General features: G+C 47.2%; 1 protein-coding gene across 1 annotated transcript; it reads left to right on the forward strand.

The window, feature by feature from the left end:
* The first annotated feature begins 1,061 nt into the window (after nucleotides 1–1,061).
* On the forward strand, nucleotides 1,062–22,633 carry TTLL10 (tubulin tyrosine ligase like 10). The gene is given in 13 exon segments (XM_042831523.1): nucleotides 1,062–3,339; nucleotides 12,934–13,040; nucleotides 13,195–13,375; nucleotides 14,251–14,369; nucleotides 14,883–15,003; nucleotides 15,183–15,268; nucleotides 15,454–15,625; nucleotides 16,477–16,648; nucleotides 17,863–18,003; nucleotides 18,405–18,521; nucleotides 21,943–22,036; nucleotides 22,339–22,557; nucleotides 22,560–22,633. Coding segments are annotated over 13 exon segments (1,923 nt in total). The 5' UTR covers nucleotides 1,062–3,019.
* The last annotated feature ends 261 nt before the right edge of the window (nucleotides 22,634–22,894 follow it).

The following is a 22,894-nucleotide window of genomic DNA, read 5'->3' on the forward strand; positions in this document are numbered from 1 at the left end:
CATCCACAGACACACAGCCCGGGTGAGACGTGCTGTGTGACAGCTCAGATCTATGCAAAGCTTGCACGTACTGTGTGAAATGCTGCTACTGTGTGAAACGCTGTGCTAGGGCCACAAAGGCTTGCAGGTACCTCAGGGCTATGATAAATATGCATGCAGCAGAGCAGCACGGCTCAAAGCAAAGCACTCCTGCTATCGAACCACAGTGCCTGAGAGGTATAGCCAGCTCCAAGGGGACAGGGAAGGAGCAAACCCTGCTGCCCCTCCTGCATGGGGAGAGGGTCAGCAACAGCCAGAACCCCAGCATCCCTACCACAACACAGAGCTCTTAGGTGAGGGAACGCCTCATGGCTCAGAGCTGGGCCAGATTTCTGCTACAGCAAACTTCTGGAAACAATAACATGAAGAAAAGCAGGCAGCTACCCTTCATCTTCATCATTAGCATTCATTGTGCTTAATTACACCACCAACAGTTGCAACCAACAGTTGTCACTTTGATTTAAGATTCAAATTTGTCTGCATCCCTTCAAGTCACGCCGTACAACAAAGGATCATCAATGAACTGCATTGAACACTGGCCCACCTCTGACACTTTTTTGTGCCCTTCTTAGTGCTGATTTGTTTGTACACCAGATTCCAGTTTGTCATCTTAACTGACTGGAACGACTTGGAGTGCTGGTATTTCTGTGAACCAAAAGGGAGAAGGGAACGAGGAAACTGAGAAACCAAAGGAAGGAAATCTGCCTGCTCTTACACTGTAATGAAACAGGACCTAATCTTGTGTTTCTATTTTAGATTTTTAATACATCAACTTTCTGCACCATCTTTGTCTCCTGAAATCCACCACGAACTTCAAATTGTCTTTTAGTACCAAACATCTTCCTTCTGCCCATCTCCTACCTGGTAAATTATTGACGAGCCAGGTGATGTAAGGCAATCTTTCTCAAGCCACTTTCATTAGTTTTTACGGACCACTGACATCGTGAAGAATGTGGAATCATTAAAATAGATGCTCCATTTCTCCAGCTGCTGGACAGACAATGGTCCTCTGTGGGCATCTTACTAGACAGTGCTGGATTTCTTGGATCTATTCTAACACTGTCTGGTAACGATGTTTAAAGGGTGAACCAAACAACACCATGCATCAGGAGGAGTTCTCAAAGAAAGACACTGTGCCACAATTTAGGTCGAATTGGAACATTTGGCCAAGAGGGTAAGGATGTTGGCTATCGTATTAGTGAGTATTTTTAGACTTCTGAAATGGTTATGATCATAAATACTTATGACAAAGAAGCTGCTGCAAACCACCCTGCTGGGTGCTCCTACTGCAGTAAAGGAGGTGAGAAGCACGCCAGCTCTAGCATCCAAATGCACACCTCCTCAGAGGCACAGCACTGCACAATCCCTCCAAACAGTGGGGTTAGGGCTATAGGGTATTTGCATGGCCCAGCTCTTGTCCAGGGGACTGACAGATTTGCTAGCAGCCAGCCGTGCTTGGCTGTGAGAGGTGCTCAGGGCAGGACGCTGGTGGTAAAGGTCGTTCTTCCCAATTACAGTTCAATTACTTCCACGGCTGAACAGCCTGTGAACTTTCAACCTTCTAACCTGCCCCCATACAGGCAGCGCTGGCAGCATATGGAGCAGGTGGGTTAATCACTCTAATCATCCCATTAAGAAACAAAGCAATTTAACCCAGGCAAGGAACTGAATGCTTACCCTGCTCTACCTAACCAAGCAGAGGGACATGAACACATGTCACAGCCAATGTGAGTTAATGGTACTGCAAGAACACGTGCTGATGTGCAGCCTCGTATCTCTGCTTGGGTCCTGCCTTGACACCCTTAGTTGTACCAGTATGATGGGGCAACTGGACTGGGCCCACTCAAAAATGAAATTCAGTCTGCACTCAACACAGAGAGAAGGTGAGTCTAAAGCCTGGAGCTGCCCAGACCTCAGGATCATATCCCACATGATCCTTCCACATTTAAAGCACTGATTTCCTTTGAAAGAGGATTATCTAGAGCAGTAGAGTTAACAAACCAGTAACTTTGATATAATTCAAATCTGGATGAAAATTGGAGCATGGTTGACCTTCAGAGAATAAGAATTCACATCGGGCCTCATTAACAGGGCACTGTATGAGCTGACACTCACCTTTTCACAAGGATGGTTGGTGCCTCTCAAATTTTGGGGTTCCTGGGGACCCGCCCTGGTCTGGGACAGTGCACAGACCTCATGCTGGTTTTTCAGAATTGCACCCACTGGTTTTCAGCTCCCTGCTGTAAGAAACATAGGGCAACATTACACACAAGCTTGGACCGTGCTTCTCCCCCCAGTGCTTTACATAGGCTCGCAGGACTGCTCTATGCTGGAATCACAGCACTGAAACCTTTTCCTCATCCTCAGCTTAGTGCTAATCCCCTCCCTCCCTCCTGGATAAAACAGGTACAGCAGCCCAGAGGCACGCAAGCGAAAAACTCTCCAACCTTTCCTTTCCATGCCTTTCCAACCCTGTCCAGTGCAATGCCATACAAAAACTGCCATGTAATATAGGAACAGCAGAAAAACAAACCAAAGGCAGCTCCCACAGAGCTGCTCTTGCCCTTGCACGTTGCAGTTCTCAGGAAAACAAGAGCAGGAGGGAGCAGAGGAGCATTCTTTGGTGATTAGCCTCTGTGTGACTTATTAACTGGCTCACAAGGGATTGAGGAAATGGTGTGAAATTTGAGTGGTTCTGCAAATTAGCTTTTAACAAGCATTTAAATAAGATGAATTGGAACACGCACCCAACTCCCATCCAACTTCTCTTCTTAAAACTCAATACGGATGCTAACCTTGGATGGATTAAAAAAAAAAAAAAAGATGATAACAATAATTGGGCATCCCTGGCATGCACAGGGATGTCACCTTAAGTTAATAAAAAAGGAATGGAACCAAGGAAATTCCCTTGCCCTCCCCCAGGCTGATTTATGCTTAGGAAAGCGTCCGCTCAGCCTTATCTAGGCAAGAACAGTGAGTCATGGGAGTCAGGAGCAACCCAGCGAAATCCCCTCGGCCTCAATATCTTCCCCTCCCTCCCCATCTCCCACCAACGTTCAGTTTGCTTAGCTCAGTTCCACAGCAGAGCGATTCCATGGGCAGCACTGATGCTCACTGCAGTAGAAGAGCTAAGACCCGGCCTGCCCTAGGCTGAACTCCATCTAGGGGTTTAATATCGATGAGAGCACAGCTGTGGGGTGCAGCTGAACCACTTCTGCATCCCTGCTGGGTGACGGAGCTGCAGGACACGGGGATGGTGAGCGCCTCACAGCAACGTGGATGCGGAGGATGCAGCCGGCGGTAAGTTCAGCAAGTACTGTTCAGTATTTTTTAGTTCTCATGCCAGAGAACTGCAAACAGTTGTGTTCTCACGATTGTACTGCCTGTACTTCAAGTTAAATATTTACTGGTTACTGATGTGTCTACGGGAGAGGCCCTCAGCCTTTCCCCGCCCCATCACTTTAGCCCTGGAGCTGGAAGAAGTGCTCTCACGTTGGTTTCCTTTAGCTTGAGCGCCTGCTGATTGCTGTCTTACCAGGCAAAGTTAGATCTAGCTATTTCTGTCTAATACTGTCTGGTAATGCCGTCAATCGCATCGGCAAAAGTCTTCGCCTTGAGAGAAACACGGAGAGAAAAGCTTGCTTGGGTCAGAAGAACCAAGGAGGTTTGGTGCCTGGGCTGGAGGCTCACCCACACGCACCGCTTCTGCTCACAGCCGAGGTGTGCTGTAACAAAGTGCAGGGAGAGGAGGAAAGTCAAAGAGCATGCAGTCAGCACGCAGGCAGGGCGGGCAGGCAGGCAGGGCAGGCTCCTGTACAGCTAACTGTACGTTGGTGACTTTTGGACCCGTTATCAGGTCTCTCTGAAAGGCGATGGGCAGAGCTGCACCAAGCCTGGAGCACTGAGAAAAGCCTTTCTCCAGGAAGGACAACCTGTGAGAGCATTGCTTGAGGACGCAGTGAGCACAGCTGGGCTGAGCGCTCCCAGGCTCAGCACAGAAAACACCAGGAGGTGCTTCAGACATTTGTCTGGGTGACTTCAGGCCGATTTGCCATCTGACTTCACTCTCTGTTTAAGCGGCTGCTTCTGTTAGGAAATCATTTGTTAAATGAGCAAAACTCCACGACAGATCAGTCCGTCGTGGTACTTCTGATAAGGGTTACTTAATTTTTATGCCGATAGAAAAGTGCTTCCTAAAAGTGCCGTTAAAAAAGGGGTCTGCAAAGCCCTCAGTTCAGCACATCTTCTGTTTGGGATGCGGTTAAGCTATAAGGTGAGCTTCCTGAAGGGTGCTCTGGTTCTGCTCCAGCCAAAATTCGCTCTGCCCCCAGTGAGAGCAGCCATAAGCCGTGCCAGCAGCAGCATTTCAGAGCAGCACAGCAGGATGCACTCCCAACCTCACCTGAGCAGCACTCTGAGGCACGACAACGAGGATGGCACAGCTCTCTCAGTCAGCCCAGTCTCACTCAATGGTCAGGAATTTGCCATGAGGAAATCTCCTTACCCCAAACTGCTCAGACAGTGCAGATGGTATCTCCGTCCTGCTTACCGTGACTCATGCTGGCAAGTCTCATTTTGCAGGGTACTAGTGATAGCCCTCTCCACAGCACAGCTCTTTCACAGGAACTTGTTGCTTCCTTTGATATATCGCAGCGTCTCCTCAAGACAATTTTATACACTTGCAGTGCTATTCCTGATCTGCAGCTGCTGGACTCTTTGTTTTCCTTTCGTCTGCGTGCACTCCTCATCCAACACCTCTACATGTCAGAGGAGTTGGAGTTTCTTATCGAGGATCCCATTTCTGTTTCTCTCTGGTGCTCAAGCGTCCTTTTGGAGTTCAGGCATTTTCCTTGAAGTGAAACAAGCCCGATTTCAGCAGCACTGCCCTGGGCTGGTTATCTTTAAAAGAACTGAAAACAAGAACTACCTCCTCTTCACAAAATGGGTTCTTGGTAAGTTGGTAATAACAAAAACCAAACAACACAATGTCCTGGTTAGGTGGTTTCAAAGGGTGACTATGGACAACACGTTCTCAAAGAGAATGAAGATACAGCTACAGTCCTTACTGCTCTAAATACGTTCACATATTTATGTTACTAATTACTGTAATCACAATGATGAGTTTTTTATCATTAGAATCCACATGTGTGGATAAACACTCCAAGATTTTCTGCACAGAAGCAGGAATAAAAGTTTCTGGCTGCTATCACATAAATGCAGGCGCATATCCTACGTGCCACTGAACTTGCTCTTTCAATGCCTTAGAAGTTATGTTGTGTTTTTAAACTCTATGTTTAATAAAAGGCTTATTTGGAAACAATACAGAATTGTGCTTCCCTCCCACCATGCATATGCACTGGTGATGCTTCCTCATGCTGCTCATCACCGGGAAGAAGGGCTCAAGAGCAGGCTGTGTTTGCTGTCACAAGGCCATGCAGAATGCCCTTCATTTCACCAGACCAACACACTGCACACATTGCAATCAAACTGCCGAGTATTACCTGCATGCTACATCGGGAAAACTCAGACACACACAGCAAATAACTTGTTCAGGCAACGGCAGGAGGAAAGAACCAAGAGACTTTGTTGTAGACTCCAAGTATTCAGGCGTCTCATTTGGCTTTAACTTACCAACATTAATGTTTAACGTACTGCCATGGCAATGCGTGCGCTTAAAAGAAAGTTCTGCATCTCCTTTCCCCTCCTTGTAATTAAGGATTTTAAAAGCAGGTGAAAGTAAAACAGGGATTTCTAAAAGGCAGCTGAGAAAAGGCAAAGAAAAAGCGTTAATTACCCCAACACTTTGCGTGAATCAAAACATTTAACTGGAAAAACAGCTTGAACTCTGCTAAATACTCGGTGACTCATCATGGAGCAATAAAAAAAAAAGTTCAGTTCGTTAAAAACAGCTCCTAGCAACCATCAGCACGGGGAAAGCCCAACCAACACCAAGCGCTGCTCTCGGTAGGGCACACGGGCATTTCAGAACCCAGAGCAGCCCCAGGCTCCCTGCAGGATGCTGTTTGGATGCCCGGTGCCATTAATGCTCCATGCCTCCTTCAGGAGCTCTGCTGGGAGAAGCACTTTTCTTTTCCCTTTGTCAGTTTATTTCAGGTGGGTGGGGTGAGCTGCCAGGGCTGTAAATTTAACGAGCACCTCTTGGCACAACCGCTGCAATCCAAACTGATTCGGGAGCAAAGTTCAGGACATTTACACTACAGAAACTCCAAGTGCATGATATGATTGTTTCGCTCAACTCAAGTAGATTCAAGCACAAGTTCCTTAAGAAATAACGTGCTTTTACCAAACTATCTGCCTTTTTCAAGACAACGGTGTTTTTTTTCCCCAAACCAGGTAGCACACAGGATCAAAACTACTCCTAAATTCAGGTTACAGTGCCCCTGGGGCCAGCAGGGCACACAGGGTGGGTCTGGAGGGACCAAAGGGTCTGATATGGAGAAAGGTTCCCCTTTAATCTCGGTGTCTGAAGGCAAATCACTTAATGGGCTGTGTTAAACCATTACCTGGATCCCTGCAATTGGAAGCCAACACTGGGGAGAGGCTGAGCAAACACTCTGGGGAGAGAAGCAGCCTCATTTGGATTGCTAATTTTATTTGCATACCAAACACCACTTTAAACAAACCGTTTGGATTTCTGTGTGCGAGCCTAACTCGTTATTCACTATCTGCTATTTGATGACTGTGAGCCTACCCTTTCAATAAACACTTGCAGCATGCGAGAAAAAGCTCTGGCTATAGGGAGCCATGAACAAAAGTGGGACACAAAGTTAAAAACACATCGCTCAGCTCGCTGCCTCCTCCTTGGCCTTTATCTCCTCAAAACAGGGCTTGGAATCAGGGCTCTAGAACTGCTGGAAACAAAGGCACTGCCTGTAAACACAGACAACAGGCAAAAGACAAGAGGAAGCTTGAGCTGACTGCAGTAGAACGCTCAACAAAAGGAGCCAGCACGTGTTTAACTCTTACCTAACAGCAACCGAGAAGTTGGGAGTTCCTGGGTCGGTGGAAATAGATGCTGAAGTCATTTTTCTCCCAGCTCAGAGGTGAACAGCTACTCATGAAACCCACAGCCATTCCACATGGAGGCTATCCGCTCCCTTTGGCCTTTTATTGCTGTTTAGTGACCAGCTGAGCCCACCGTGGCCATCAACATGTCCAGCTGAGCTGATGGGGGCTAACTGAGCATCTTATTAAGATGCATAACAAGGGGATCTTCCTCATCTGAAGCTGCAAGAGGCAGGGTGAGCGGTTCCAAATGACCAGCTATGCCGAATAAATGCTTTCCGTGGTGAGAAAATATAAATAGCTCTCAGCACGGCCCGTGGGATGGTCCTTGTGGTTTGTGCAAGTGGTGATTGACAACATGCATGAAAATTTGGCCCTGTCTGACGGTGTGAAGCAACTACTTTTGTAGCCCGCTTTGCAAGGAACTCACAGCAACAGATGGGGCCCTGTCAGGGTTTGAAGAGCTTCACAAGGCAGAGAGAGAGAAATAACCAGGCTGACACGGAGCCAACAGCAATCAGGTTGCCCCTACACTCCGCTTTAAGGGCTTTTTTTCCATCTTGAAATGCTGTCCATCTTGAATTCTGTAGGAATTCTGGAAGTCATCTCTCCTGGCAGGAAACCAGCACTGTGCTCCTGTGATGGGTTCCTCCAGCTCCCACTGGTTTCTGTGAGTTACTGCCTGCTGCTGTTTCCTGGTTTTTCTTCTGGCACAATGTAAGGCAGGCAGGGTAAACAGGTGGCAGGTAAAAGGCTGATCGATACTGGGCTTTGTTGTGTGGCACAGAACAAAGGCTGTGCTCACAAAGGCTCCTATCCCTGGCGCATAGCAGTGTCACCAAGCTTCAGGCTTTCAATGGTTCTGTGGCCTTTCTGGGAGGTAGGAAGAAGTGCTGGAGGCTGGCCCTGGAACGAGGTCAACGCTGTGTTTCTGTATCACTGGGATAAAACGTTGGTTCAAGGCAGCAACACTGTCAGCAGTGGTGCAGAGCAGAAAGTAGGTGTGTTAGCAGAGTGCAGCGGGCAGAAAAGCGAAGAGCTGTTCCTCCTGCCTGCGCCACTCCTGCTTTTGTTCAAGCAGAACATTCACAGGGCTTACATGCAGCCTCGTGTCACTTTTGCCCCATGGCCACCAAACGCAGAGGGTCTGCAGCGTTACCAGCTGGTTCCACTGAGCTGCAGAGCAAACATCCTGCCCTCAGCAAAGCACACTCCTCCTTCATTGCAAGCAGCCCTCTGCTTTGTTCTTCACAAAGCCATCTGCTACGCAGAGAGAGCTCCAACACAAGTGGATTTTGTGTGCCACTTGCAGCCAAGCACCTGCAGCAGCAAAGAGCATCCACAGCACGGCCAACTGGGAAAAAAAATGCAGTGGGCTCCCTGCGGTCTTCCCACAAAGGATCTGGCAGGTCTTCTGCAAGCCCGGGGACCAGGGTAGGTTGCAGGACCTTCCTCGGATGCTGTGCTCAGGAAAGGTCATGCCAATAAATGGGAAAAGCCAGGGAAACAGGAAAGGATTTCGTGTTTATCTGGGTGGGAGCTGGAGGTGTCTGGAAGGAAATGGCTGGAAGGTGCTCAGGTGGAACCCTCAGTCTATTTGTGGAAAAGGTGAGCAGACTGTGCCCTGTCTTCCTTGACGCCTACCAGCAAGTAATTGGCCAAAGTCACACACAAGAGCTGTTTGCTTTCCTTCTTTCCCACCTTTCTTTCTGCCGCTGCCACACCTCAGGGGCTGGATTTGGCTGGAGCCACCTGTCCCTTCTTAAATCACAGCTCTGAGTCAGAACAAGAGCAAGATGTCAGGAATGGGTCAGCACAAACGCAAAGCAATAGCAATAAAGCAGAAGAGGAAGGTACATTTTCTAGGACGTATTGCCAGTTTTCTCAGAACACCAACACAAAGCCAGCTGAAACCCAGGGAAGGTTCCCTGGGCTTTGAGCCAACCTCCTTTCCCCACAGTTGTAGAATCTGTCCCCTTCTGGACCACTGAGCTCACGCCTTTGCTGCTGCTCTCAAGCAAGACTGCAGGTGCCCAGCAGTCATGGAATCATAGATGTTGGAAAAAACACTAAGGTCATCCAACTCTCAGTGCCGAAAGATAGCCCTGCTATGGAACTATAGAACCATTTAGACTGGAAAAAAAAAACCCCTTAGATTATTAATTCCAACCATCAACCTAATGCTGTGATAAATCTGGAAGCGCTGTGCAGAGAATTCACCTACACAACATGAGTTCTCATTCAGCAGCCAGCACGAGAGCTTGGATTGTCGTCTTCTCCCTCCACAGCTCTGCTAAGCATTCAGTCTGGGGTTAATCATTAATTCCCCCAAGTCTGCAGCCCACATGCCTGCTGTGCTGGGAGCTGGGAGCAAGGCAGGGCACAGCCTCACCTGTGCTTTGTTTTGGGGTGGGTGGCACAAGGATGCATTATTTAATAAACACGTCAGAGTAGTTCACAATTATTCATTATTGTGAAAGTCTACAATACAGAAATACCTTTCCATCATACAGGTGAGAAGACCAAAGCTTGGAAAAGTTGTATGCATTTCTTCCACCTCATGTTGGCTTCTCCTTTCCTGATGGTTCTGTAGCTCCTTGGCAAAGCACCGCTACTGCTCGAAAACAGCAATGAAACATTAGGAGGAAAAAAAAACCCCAACAATAAAGACCATACAGATCAACCACATCTTGGCTCTATGGATACTCTGGGAATTGTTTTGTGTGCGAGAGCTTGGGGGGGCAGCAGCCTCCCAAACGTTGTTTGCTATTCTGACCATCAGCATGCAGTGGCAAAGGGCGCTCGGTGCACACAGCAGTGCATGAGTCACTCCCCAGGCAGCTCCAAAGGCAGGAGATCGCCCCCAATGGAGCCTGATCCCACGGCTCAGCACCGTCCCAGCAAGACAGCCTCAGGCCTGCACACCACAACCAGGAGCCAGGGGAGCTCCAAGCCTTCCCTCCTCAACTAGCTGTAGGTTTCCGCCCTCAGGTTGCATCCATTTATAGCAAGAAAAGCCCAGAGCAGAGGGTTGGAACTGAATGATCTGTAAGATCCCTTCCAATCCATGCCAATCTATGGGTCTATGACAAGTGTGACGTTACTGTAGTAATACTCACTGCCACGTTTGTGCATCGTGCACTCTGGCAGATGCAGCCATTGGGTGGTAATAGAGGAAGATGCAAAACCTCCAAGCTCTGCACTTGCCAAGATTGGTTCCCTGTCCTTCATGTGGTGCCCATAGGGTTTCCAGAAACCTGATTCCCAAAACCGAGGACTCAAATGCTGTTTATGTAGCAAATCACAGCACAGAAACTCCTTTGGCAGAAGAACTGCCTTGAATTAAACATGTGCAGTCTTAGCATAGCTATAACCGTACCTGTGCCAGCGACACGCGTTCTTTTCTATTGCACATTAATTTTTGAGAGTGGTTTTCCACCATCACAGAGGATTATGCAGTCACTTTGGCTGTCATTTCTGGCGTTTAAGCCGATTGGGCAAGTTGTGAAAACTCAGCAGATTTTGGAGGCATTGCATTCCTGCAGGCTGAGCGACAGCAGGGCTGAATGCCTCCAGCTTGCCCAAAGCAGCAGCCACAACTCTCCCTGCACTATGGTTAGCACTCTGGTCCAAACAGCAAAGAGCAGGAAATCAGGCCTCCAAAGTGCATTTAAAATCATCTGTGTTAGTCTCACAAAATACAGAGCATAAATAAATCCTCCAGGTTCCTCTGGTCATAACCTTTTAGTTCAGCGCCTCCTTCATTGCAGCCTCTCCCTTCCAACAGTGAGGCAACATTTCCTAGAGGGTGTAACGATGGTTGGAAGCATTGCAACACGTCCACCCTCCTGCTGCACATTGCTCCCTGGGTGACTGAGCTGGATGCCAGAAGGAATACAGGAAGGTGGAAGAGACAGCCAGGACAGGACCCTGCCCTGCTCTGCGGGAGCTCCAGAGGCATTGTGTGCATGAGCAGGAAAATACAGAGAACGTTCCCGAAGGTCGCAGTGACACCAGGACGAGTGCCAGTGTATTCACACTGCCTGGAGAGGGGCTGACACTGAGCCAAACCCCACCTGCCACCCTTTTTATTCATCCCTTTCTTACCAAGGAGGCAAGGAGAGGTGTCCTTACATGGAAATACTTTTTTTTTTCCTTGCCTCTCTCTTGGTTTTTTTGCTTTTTGTGGCACTGCTGTTCCATGGGAGCCCAAGAGCAGAGCTGTTGTCTGCATTCAGTGCAGACCTCGCGTGGTTCTCTCTGCTGGTGCCAACCCTACTCTAGCTGAGGTCACAACAAGCAGTCATTCTTTGCTCCTACATCTAAAGGACAGAGAGGAGTTTAAGGCTACTTAAATTGGCCTTTCTGTCTTGATGCTGTTAGCTGAGGCTCTGCGAGTGCCAAATGCTGTTATTATTGCTGGTTTTGTGGCACACAGCAGCTGCCCCCCCAAAAAAATAATCAAGGGCCCCATTGTGTCAGCCACTTTTCACTGCACTCAGACAATTCACAATTTAATAAAAACAAAAACGTAAGGGAGGAGACGCTCCTGTGGTAACAGGGATTTGCCAAAGTCACAAAAACAGGTCATTTCACCATAAAACTGGCAACTGCGTTTGGTTAGGACTTGGAGAAGAAGCCAAAACCACGGAATGGTTGCTTTTCTTTACTTATCCAAGCATTCCCAGACTCCTCGAAGAGTTTTGGGATGATGTGGGACTGCAGGACTCCTCTCTTCCTGCCTTTCTCTCCTCCTCCTTCCCTTTGCATCCCATTAATCCCCACTTACTGGAGGCTGCAGCTGGGTGACAGAGTACAACTTCCACAGGGAATCAGTGACCAATTCTTGGCAGTCCCTGGGGAGAAATGTCAGCTCTTTAGAAGTTTGCTCTTTAGAAGTTTGCAGAAGGATTTGCCTCCGTTCGCTACGGAAGCGAAAGGCCTAAGGAGGATTTAGAGCACTGATTTTGCCCTGCTGGCAGCTTTGATAATTTGATTTAAGTCCTGACAAATTAAACAGCACATGCTGCTCCGCGTATTTGTAGAACCCTCCAGGCATTCCAGCAGCAGAACCCCTCACCAGGCAGCTGTTGCTAGGAGCTGGGCTGTGTTTGTAGCACCGAAGGCTGCGGGATGGCGGAGCAGCGTGGGTGTCTGAGCTGCCCATGGGGCCCCACCACCCCTCCATCAATGCCAACAGGCCACCTGCGCTCCACTCCAGAACCTGTTCCATCCCAGGACTCTTTTGTGCTTCCCAAGCTGCTTACGACCTGTCCAGAAGTCAAGTGCACGTCCTCCAAGCTGAAGAAAGGACAGGGAGCAATTAAAGCACTCCTAAAATACTTAGAAACCGCTGAGCGCAGGTTAGAATTTCCATTATTTTTGGCAGCACAGGGTGTGGGTTTGGCCCCTGTGGGAAGGGGCTGAAAGGCAGCAAGGTGGGGCTGTGCAGAATGGCTCCCTGATCTCCGTGCAGCACCTTTTACACCTGTCCTTGTGTCAAACAGTTGCCAACCCTGCATCCAACAGCTTTCCTGGGTTGTGGCTTCTGTCTCCGCAAGGAACAACTCGTTTGCTGCTTTCACATCAATTGCAAAGACCAAAAAATGGGTTTTCAAGCTTCAAAGCTTCCTGTCATTGATCCCAAAGCTGAACACTGAGCCCTAGAGCTGCAAGTTGCACCTGCAGCCTGAACCTGCAGCTCAAAGCCACCCAAAAGCTGTAGGCAGAAGCTGGAGACATTCCCAGTTAACATCAATAACAAAATAAGGGGAAAAAAAATCTGCCAGACATGGGGAGACGGATCAACAGAGCAAAGACAAGGACCCCTCACTTCCCAAGTGCGGACCAGGATCTTTCCTCTTGCAGCCCGCGCTCTGCAATGGCCTCTGTGCCACCCAAGAGGAAGAGGAAGACCAGAGCCAAGCGACAGGGCCGTCACCAACAGCAGGCACCATCCTTATCCGCCAACAGAGGTAAATCTTGTGCCCTCATTTTTAACCATTAGGTGTTCTAAGTCTTATAGGTCGGAGTTGATACTGTGATCGAGAAGGTTACGTTTTCTGTACCTGGCCAAAGTGCTGGCCACCAACTTACAGCATTCTGGCACACAGTTTATACCTTTTTCAGGTAAGCCCCTTGAAAATATTTCTCCTACCTCTGAAGTGAAGCTTGACAAAGCCAGGCCTCATGAGAACAGAACGAATGGTAAGGCAAACCCTCAAGAAAAGCAGCCAGAAGAACTGATACGACAAGTTCCAATGGCATCAGGACCATATTTTTATGTCAGTGGATCTAATGGAGCAGGACTGTAAGTAGGTCCTCAGCAATATATGACCATACATCAAATTGCACTGCATCATCCATCAGCAAAGTCAAAAGGAAATGTTTCTATATGTACTGTCAGAATGACACATTCCAAGAATAGTTTAAGAACAATTCCGATGGAAAGTGCTTAATGGAAGACCAACTATAGTAAAGTAGCTAACTGTTACCTTTAAGCAAGAAACTGAACACTTCTACTTGTTTAATGGGAGTTCTCTGGGTTCCACGTAGCAAATCTGCCAGCATCATTGCAAGCTCTAGGCACCACTGCAGTCGATCGACCGTTCGTTGCCCTAAATGCACTACCAGCAAAAATAAGAAGACATTTATGCCCAAGAAAAATAGTCAGATCAGCAGTTCCATCTTTCACTTCCCGACTTCTTTCCAGTATATTGACATTCTTCTCTAGATGTTGCCACCAGCAAGCACCACAGAATCTCTATTGTTAGCAGCACATTCCTTGCTACTTTTCCAAGCTTTGCCCACCAGCTTTTCCTATTGCTATCTGTCATCTCTTCCTGCACTCAGCAGAGAGGCTCCTTAATGACACTGGACCATAATGCACAACATTCCTATTCCGTGGGTACCACTTGCATCCTAACTGAAACAACCCTGCTGAGAAGGTACAAGTTCTCATTAGCACTGCAGAATTACAGCATCCTGAGCACCCTCAGTCGTGAGTTCAGAGCAGCAGGTCCACTTGCAGCCACTCTAATTAATGTTTCCCCCCTTATTCCCCACCCAGGGGTTCTTGGGGGCGTTAGGTCAAACTCCCAGGGAAGTTGTTAGGAGTTCAGGGGATGTGAGCTAACTTCATTGCTGGAAAGGAAGCTATTTTGCTATTTTGTTTTCCATACGCAGTGTGAGCATCTATTGCCAGAGCAGAGGCTGGCAGCGTATCTATGACAACAGAAGACAGGATTACGCACTGAAATGGTGTGAGATCAAGTGCCGAGAGACCTATTACCATTTCAAAGAAGGTAGAGGTGCCAGTGGGCCTCGAGTGGGAGAGGGCAGTGGGAAAAAGGAGAGAATGCTGGACTTGTGGCTCCCAGGGCAGAGGTCACCTGCGGGGTAGGAGAAACAGGTAACCTCAACTTCTTGGCAGACCTCAGTGGGGATATTGGAGCTGGATTGCCATGGTGATTAAAGAAAGGGTTTTAGACGAGAGAATGGCTTGGGGAGAAAAGATACCATTGAAATGAACTGCGCACAAAGCATCCTAATCACTTTTGAAATGCAGCCCTCCCTCTGCGGGTTGGAGCTCGCAGGCAGCAATAGGGCTGACACTGTTCTGCTGCACAGCAGCAGCTGGCACCTCACCAGCCTGGTCAAGGTTTTGCATACATACAGAGAGTGCCCCACATACACAGGCACCCCCTGCTACTGCCTTCAAGTAAATTGGTGAGAGTCAGCAGCGCCCAGATCAGCATCAACCTCCAGGTTCTGCTGCGTGAGACAACGAGGGCAAGCTTTCTTTTCTCCTCCTCCAGGAGAGCAGCTGCTCTACCAGATTCCCAACAACAGTGTCCTCACCAGCAAGACTGGGCTTTTGTCCTGCCTGCGAGAGCAAGAGCGAGTGATGAAGAAGATCAACAGGAGCTCTAATCCCAGGTAAGAACTCTCACCTCATTGCACCTTGTGCAGAAGCACATGCCAAGCAAAAGAGAGAGTGTTAAAAAAAAGAGGACACAAAGGATAGAGGATTCTTTCTTATTGTCTAGAAAAATCATCTCCCCAGAGGAAAGAATGTGTCAGACAGGGTTTTCAGCCTGTATTTGATTCTTTTGTAGGTTACTGAAGATGAAAGAATTCTTTCCAGAATCTTTTCGCCTGGACTTAAAAGAAGAGAGAAATGCCTTTTTTGAGCTTTGCAAAGGTGAGTTGACTTAATCAAGGTAGCAACCAGCTGTTAAAGAGCTGTCTGTCCCTTAAGCCCATGAATATATACGGAGTGATACTCCTTGATACGAGCTGTGTCTATCGATGATGTACACGCAAAGCCCACTGACTGGAGCGTTTCACACCCCACGCCTCGCTGTAACAGACTCATTCTCTCTGCAGAAGAGGAGATTTGGATCTGCAAACCGAGTTGCTCTAACCAAGGGCGAGGAATATTCCTGCTGAAAAATCCCGATGCTGTCACCACCCTGCAAGCCAAGCTCTGCAGCTCTGAGAGAGACCTACCCAGTAAGAGGGTGCCCTGTGGGGCTCCCCAGACAAGAATAGTGCAAAGGTAGACATTGAAGCCTGGCAAATGGATGAGTAGCGTGCTTAATTAAGCCATTAAGCCTCCATTTATTATATTGTTCCGTCGGTATTTCATGTGTTTACACCACATCATCAACCTATACGATTTTGTTTAGTGGGAGACGCAATTTCTCTGGTTAGTCTGTCTTGTATCCACACTTCAGTCATTTCAGGGTGGATCTTTGCCATTAGAAAGATTTGTTTACCTTTGTCTGGAAATTTAAGGGTGACTTCAAAAGGCCAGGTGCTACTGTTCCGTGCATGACAAAAGCCTCGTGCAAAGTTATTTAAACTAGGTACTATCCCACCTTCTTAGACAAAGCAGGCATTTTACAAACCGTGCAGCTGTTCAATCCATTCCGCACAATTTAATCAAACCTCTCAAATATCTTCCAAAATCTGCCCCATTGCTATGGAAGCCTCGACCTCCATCAGTCGAGGCTAGCAGTCAATAGAACCCTGGATTTGGATTGTTTGCTTCTGCGTTCCTTGCAGGAATGAAAGAACCATCCAGGTTCTTCTTTGTAGAGCATGACATCGCTGTGGCCGTAAAAGCAGCAGTGCCACGTGCAGGGCTCTTTGCGCCCTGACATAAACTATGTTTACTCCCCAGCAAATATTAGTAAACCTTTACTTACCTTCCACTCCAAAGATTCAGCTCTATGCCTCTAGTCCATTCCCAGATGTTCTGGCTGCTCCTCTGGGCTCCGTCTGCACCTGAAAGAAGGACAAACAGCTTTGTTCTATGGTGCAAAACCAACTGGCTGCAGGGTTTTGTGTGAGCTTTGAGCTGCTATGTCTTACAGCTGTTGGTGACACGTCTTGACACCCTCACAGGTACATTGACCAACCTCTGCTCCTGGAAGGGAAGAAGTTTGACGTCCGTTCCTACCTCCTCATTGCCTGCACAGCACCGTATGTGTTGTTTTTTGCCCAGGGCTACGTCCGGCTGACCTGTAGCAATTACGATGCCACATCTGATGATCTGACTGTCCATCTCACCAACCAGGTAAACTCAGTGCATTTAGTTCAGAAGAAGAGCGGAGGAGTTGACAAGGAAGGGACGCAAAAGAGACTTTTGAAAGGCTGAAAATGTGCTTCGTGTAGGCAAAATCCATGCACCCAAGAAATGGAGGTGGGCTTACGGTCAGGCATGGCACCATGGCAATCCCCTACTGGAGGGGGTTCACTCTCTGCAATGACCAATTCTCTCTTTATGCTGACCATTTCTGTCCCTGGACCATTTTTCCTCCAATATTCTCTCGTAGACTATGAGTCTCTTAGGAGAAGCCTTTGCCTGTGGCCTACCTAGAACCAACCAACCTTAGTCTTGGCTGAAGATTTGGATGTTCCTCTTGTGCTAATTGTGATAATAATCATAATGGTGTAAGGTGCAGATGCGTTCTTCAGGAGCCATCATTCTTAAATCTCTGCCTTGGCTTCCCTTCCTTCTCTGATGAGGTCTATGCAACAAAACTGTTCTGGCTTATATTCCCATCCTACTTCTTAGGAAGCCTTTCTTATTTAAATCTACCTGAGTTTTTTGCCTTCCTGTGAGGCTCTCCAGTATTTAGAGAATCAGACAGAAAAATGGTTTGCTCGTAAAGCCCCTCTCCCACTATAATGCTGTGTTTGGGAACTGGCAAAATACTTCTAAGGGCAAGATATGCTTCAGACAAGCCCACTTCAATTCTTGTTGGAGTTTTATGGTTCCTGTACAAGTACAGTTCAGCACGGCAGATTATAGTTGCTTCCTGCAATATATGCTATTATCAGTGTGCTGCTTGTTTTCCTGGAATAGTTTGTTTGCTCAGGTAGAGAGCTATCCACACGGGAATTCAGGTGCTCGGGTAGGATCCCATGGCACAAGCCCTATTAAACAAAGGACAGGTGTTTATCAGCAGAACATGAATTATCTGGGAGGAGGGAAACAAAATCTACAGGAGCAGTTGGTAAGAGGCCAGGCTTCAAGTCACAGTTGATTCTGCCCCCGTTCCCTTCCTACCCCAGCAGTGATAAGTTCCATCTGACCTGCGGGTTAATGAGACAGAGGAACAGGCACCTGCTCAGGGTTAGGTCTGCTGCTGCTTCCCTCCACGTCAGTAACGTGATCCTGGCTCTCCCCAGCTCCATCCCTGGAACAAGGCAGGGTAGAGGGACGCCTGCCATCCATGTTTCCTGTTACTCTTTAATCCTCCCCTCGCTCTGCTCCCCACCTTGCAGTACGTGCAGAAGAAGAACTCCCTCTATGGCCAGCTGAAGGATGAGACAGTTTGGCAGATGGAGCATTTCAACAGCTACGTTAATGAGAAGTTTGGGAAAACCAATGGCCTCCCACAGGACTGGGTTTTCACTGTGTTTACTGTGAGTGCAAGCAAGTTCGTGGTGTGCTAGTCTGCCTAGCCTAATTAGGGTGATGGGAATAGGGAGAAAAACCTCCAGTTCAAGGGAGTCCCCAAGGAAACGTATGTACCAAGTGAGAAGGCATCGATGGTCCCATGGTAACTATTTGCCTGCAGATGATAAACAGAAGTCAAGACAGAGTTTAATTTCAATGGTTAATAAAATGGGTAAAGTGCTGGTAAAGGGAGGGGGCTTCCTTCAACTCAAAGTGGACAGACATACAGTTTCCAAAATACAGCCTCCATCCAAGTCTAGAGAGGAAGAAAAAGTGTCCCTAAGCCAAGAGAAGACCAATGACTTGCAGTGACTCCTGTGCCCTTGGCACTGGCAATGATTAGTTATCCCTGATCCCTATCTTTCAGAAAAGGATGCAGCAAATCATGTTGCAGTGCTTCCTGGCAGCCAAGCACAAACTGGATCGTAAACTGGGCTACTTTGATCTCATTGGCTGTGACTTTTTGATTGACGAAAACTTTAAGGTATGAGTAAAATATTGCCAAATACTAAGTATGATATTGGCCAGATGTCTAATGCCAGCAATGTAGGATGGTTGACATTGACTCTGGCACTAGAAATTAAACAGAGCATTCACTCAGCCGGCCATGAAGGGCAGGATTCATTTCTTTCTCCAGCTGCATTTTCCAACATCCAGATATGGCACCTATGCAGCCTGTACATGTATTGCACAAAGAAACCCTGGCATTAGCAGCTCAAGAGGGGAAGAAAAATCCTTAACTGCAGCAGAAATTGCTCTGTGCAGAATTTTCACAGGGAAATGGAGTAGTGAGAAATACAGGAATCTTAATATCTACTCAGTTCATAGAGAAAGTAAGGGAATTTTAATGCCATTCAATATTTTTCACTCTAGAAACCAAACATGACAGATAATCAGCCAGCATAAATCAGTTTGTAATGCCTGTAACGCCACACGAAGAATGCTGATTTACACAAGCTGAGAATCCAGGAGTGAATTTGCCATCACCACCCTGCGGAATCAGTCATTATCGATTCAGGTGTCAGCATCAGCACCTCCACATTCACTGCAGGTTTACCATTTAGCAAGAGGTTAGCCCGTCAAGGCTATAAAACCTGCTACGGAATTACAGCTCACACTCGTGAAGAGTGAACGAAACGCAGAGAAGGAAAGCCAGAAGAAAGGGAAATGTTCAGTGCAGTGATTGGACTGCTCTCAGTGCAGGCAGTCCTTCACAAGCACCTGGTCTAAACATAACAGAAAGCCATCTGGCAGATTTTGCTGTTGCTAAAGCAGAAAAGAACTCAAACTTATTCCAGCAAAGTGCAGTGGGAACAGCAAACCCAATGAAAGAATGGAATTAATGTATGCAGCACTGGGCAAGGCACGCAGACAATGGCCTCCTTTGTATGGGGAAGTCAATGGCAATGGGGAGCAAATGGGAAAGACACAGAAACTGGTGCTTCTCAAATTTCAGAAGCAATTGTCTTTTGCAATGTTGGCATGCAAAGCACTGGCTGTGCAAACTTGAAGCAGAATGGAAGATCCAATATCACTCTATTGTGGCAATCCCTACCTGGCCAGTTAAAAACTTCAGTAATTAAAGACCATTACATGCCCATGCATTTTACGTATGGAGAGAAAAACAAAATGTGTCTCTTGACAAGTATTTTGTAAAAACATGATGAGGATTTCAGGACACCTAGTGGTGATGTGGTCAGTTGGGACTGCCATCCTATTTGATGACACGTGTAGAATTTGCTTTGCATTGATTTTGCACGGCCTTGGGTTTGGTTCTATGCCTCATCATGCTATTCCCTCTTCTTTATTTTCCTGAGATAAAAGTGCCCCCTAGTATCACTCCTGATAATTTCTGCAGGCCCTGCAGCATTGCAATCTAGTTCTTGAAGGTGTTTTCCTGCCTCTCAGTTCTTAGGAGCATGGACCAAGAAAGCAGAGCCTGCAGAGAAACCACAGCTTACAGCAGAGCTTTGCAAACTTCATGTGCAGGATGAGAAGAGAAGGAAAGAGAACATGAATGATGGATGTGGTTTTACTGTTACTTTTTTTTTAACCCCCCCCCTTTCTGGTTTCTGGGGCTTTCCTGTGCTGCACTGTAAATGCCAAAGTTAATGCACAGCTTAGGACGCAGCCATTTAAGTGCCCAAGGAACCTGCCTTCAGAAAGCATTGCGTCAGCTGTGCAAAAGGGCTCTGCAAAGGAATGCTGGGAAGATAGATGCCTAAATTTTTTATCAGCCATAAAGGGATTCGGCTATCTATCACCAGACTGAACACAGATAAGCCATTGGCCAGTTTGTGACAGGTGCCTATAAAATAAGATAACCCTTGTTAAAGTAGGGATGGTCCCTTTGATTGGAATGACGCAGCTTTTCCCTCACCCCAGCACTATCAGACACCACATGGATGCTGCAGAGCTGGGAGTGCCACTGCAGGTCATCAGCATGAGAAATCTGACAAAAACCAGAGAAAACAGAACCCCATTGGTTACCAATGGCTTACCAGATGCAGGGAGGAGGCTCAGGTGCTCAAATCCTACATGAAATCCCCATGAATGACACGATATGCTGGATCTTGACTTTATTCTCTGTGTTCTTCCTGAAACAGAACAAAAGAGGTTAAGAGCATTTAAACAACTGTGACACGCTGTGGTACAATAATAGGGAGTGTAGGAGACAGACAGCATAATAGATGTGAACACCTCCTCCTGTTTGTTTTGAAGGAGAAGAAATCAAAACCTAGTCAAGACAATTACAAAGGTTCACTGAGTTTGTCTGTCAGCAGAAAACCTTCGCACTTCTAATAGGAAAAAGGAAATTTGCTCAGAAATAAGGGAGTTTGCCAAGAAAAATAAATGTGACTTAGGTGCCCTCTGTTGGCATCTGCAGAGCAGGTTATTTCTCAGCAGTTTCTCTCTGGAAAGAAAAAAAAGAAAACCCACAGACATTTCAGCACCCTCACTTACAAACCTTCTCTGAAATACGGTACTGAAACAAATGTGAAAATTCTTGTTGCATTTTATTCTCAGCAAAACGAAGTGCAAAAGTGAAAGCGGTCCTGTTGCCAAAACCTACCACCCACATTTCTCAGTTACTTGCAGGCAAACTCCCTGCTGCTTCAGGAAAAGAAAAACAACAAAAAAAGCACGACCGCAGTGTATGTGTTTTTAAACATCAATTAAAAGGGAGTAAAATTCGCTTGGGGCTGTTGAATGATTAAACATCCTTCCTGAAATAAACATCAAATAGTTCCTATACGTCGTCTTTGCAAGACGCAGCACCATATGGCAAAGGCAGGAAGCAAACAGATGAGTTTCTCTCGTGGCAGGAAAAAGAAATAGTAAACAGAATTGCATTGAATTCAACCGTTTGCTTTCACACAGACCTGCAACTGGGCCATCACGTGCCACAGCTCAGAGCTGCAGACTTCAGCGTGTCAAAGTAGAGCTGAAATGGGTGTTGGTGTGCAAATCACTTGTATGGCTTCTACCTAAAACCAAAGCTTACCCAGGAAATCAAGGCCAGGGGTTAATTGAGAGCTTGGTGCTGTGTTTGCTTGGTCTTGACCCCATGTCCACCCCGAATCAAAGACATGACTACTAGATTCCTTGTAACTTCCTATAGAAACTGGCACGATAAGAGACAGAACAGTGCCTTAGCACACCCACAGAGCAGGAGTCTAACCTGAAACATAAAATAATACGTGGCGTTACTCTAAAGTAATGAAATGTAATGATTCCTCCAGTCCTTGTGAAAATGCTGCCTCACCTGCACTCCGTGCTAGAGGATCGTGTTGGGATTTATAAGTACTCCTGCACTTCCACTGCTCACTAAGTCAATAAAATGGCATCACTGCAGCTCTGAGGAGATCCAGCCTGATTTCCTGGTTGCCATTCACCTTTCCTAGGTCTGGCTTCTGGAGATGAATGCAAACCCTGCATTGCACACCAACTGCAAAGTCTTGAGAGACATCATCCCCAGCATCATTACCGAGAGTCTCGGTAAGCAAAGAAGTCACAGAGCGGTCAGTAATGAGCAATCACATCACAACACTGCTTGGCAGAGGAAAGGCTCCTGTTGATACCATTTGTAGCTCCAAAATACAGAATATAGAGATCTTGCTGCCGAGTTTGTTGCTGATACAAAAGGCAGTGAAAATTCTACCCAACGCAGACACAGGAAAGCTATGGTCTCATTAGAAATAAGTGGTTCCTTTTTTAAAAAATATTATTTTTAGGAATAATATGGTGAGTTTGGGTGCATGTTGCCATCAGTCCACTTTGTAACTGCAGATCTCTTCCAGATCTGGTTCTCGAGATCTTCACCAAGTGCCTCAAGGGACAGAAGGTGCTGCCTTTGAAGACACTCTGCCACTTTGTGCTTCTCTACAATGAGGATGCTGCAGACCTGGGCCAGAAGCAACCTCTGAAGCTCAGCACCAGGTCGTTCACAGGAAGGTACCTGAGGCCACACACAGACAGCACCAGGCACTTCAGGTACAGCCCTGCCAAAACTGCAGGCCTGTCCCCAGCAGCTCAGCTGCTTCAGAAGAAAGAGTGCTTTGCTGCCTACAAAGGGCTGTCGGCGAGCTGTCCTAAACATGCTGCACGTGCAACAGTTTGATCTCCACAGATAACCACACTGAGTCACAGAGCAAGAGGGTTTTCACAACTTCAGGGAGACAGGAAGAAAATAAAAGTTAAGCTCTATGTGCTATGCATGTTATGCTCTTTTTCACCCGGTAGAAACAGACTGGTATCAACCTCAGCTAAGAAAACCAGTAACTGTGAGTGCCAATAGTTCTGTAGAAAGCAACGCTTCCATCAGTCAGCCAACAGAGAAGTTACAGAAAACGAGAC

This window comes from Centrocercus urophasianus, unplaced genomic scaffold, assembly GCF_019232065.1.
Source record: "Centrocercus urophasianus isolate 14NV4802_14NV808 unplaced genomic scaffold, USGS_Curo_1.0 seq_36, whole genome shotgun sequence".
Lineage (NCBI taxonomy): Eukaryota > Metazoa > Chordata > Aves > Galliformes > Phasianidae > Centrocercus > Centrocercus urophasianus.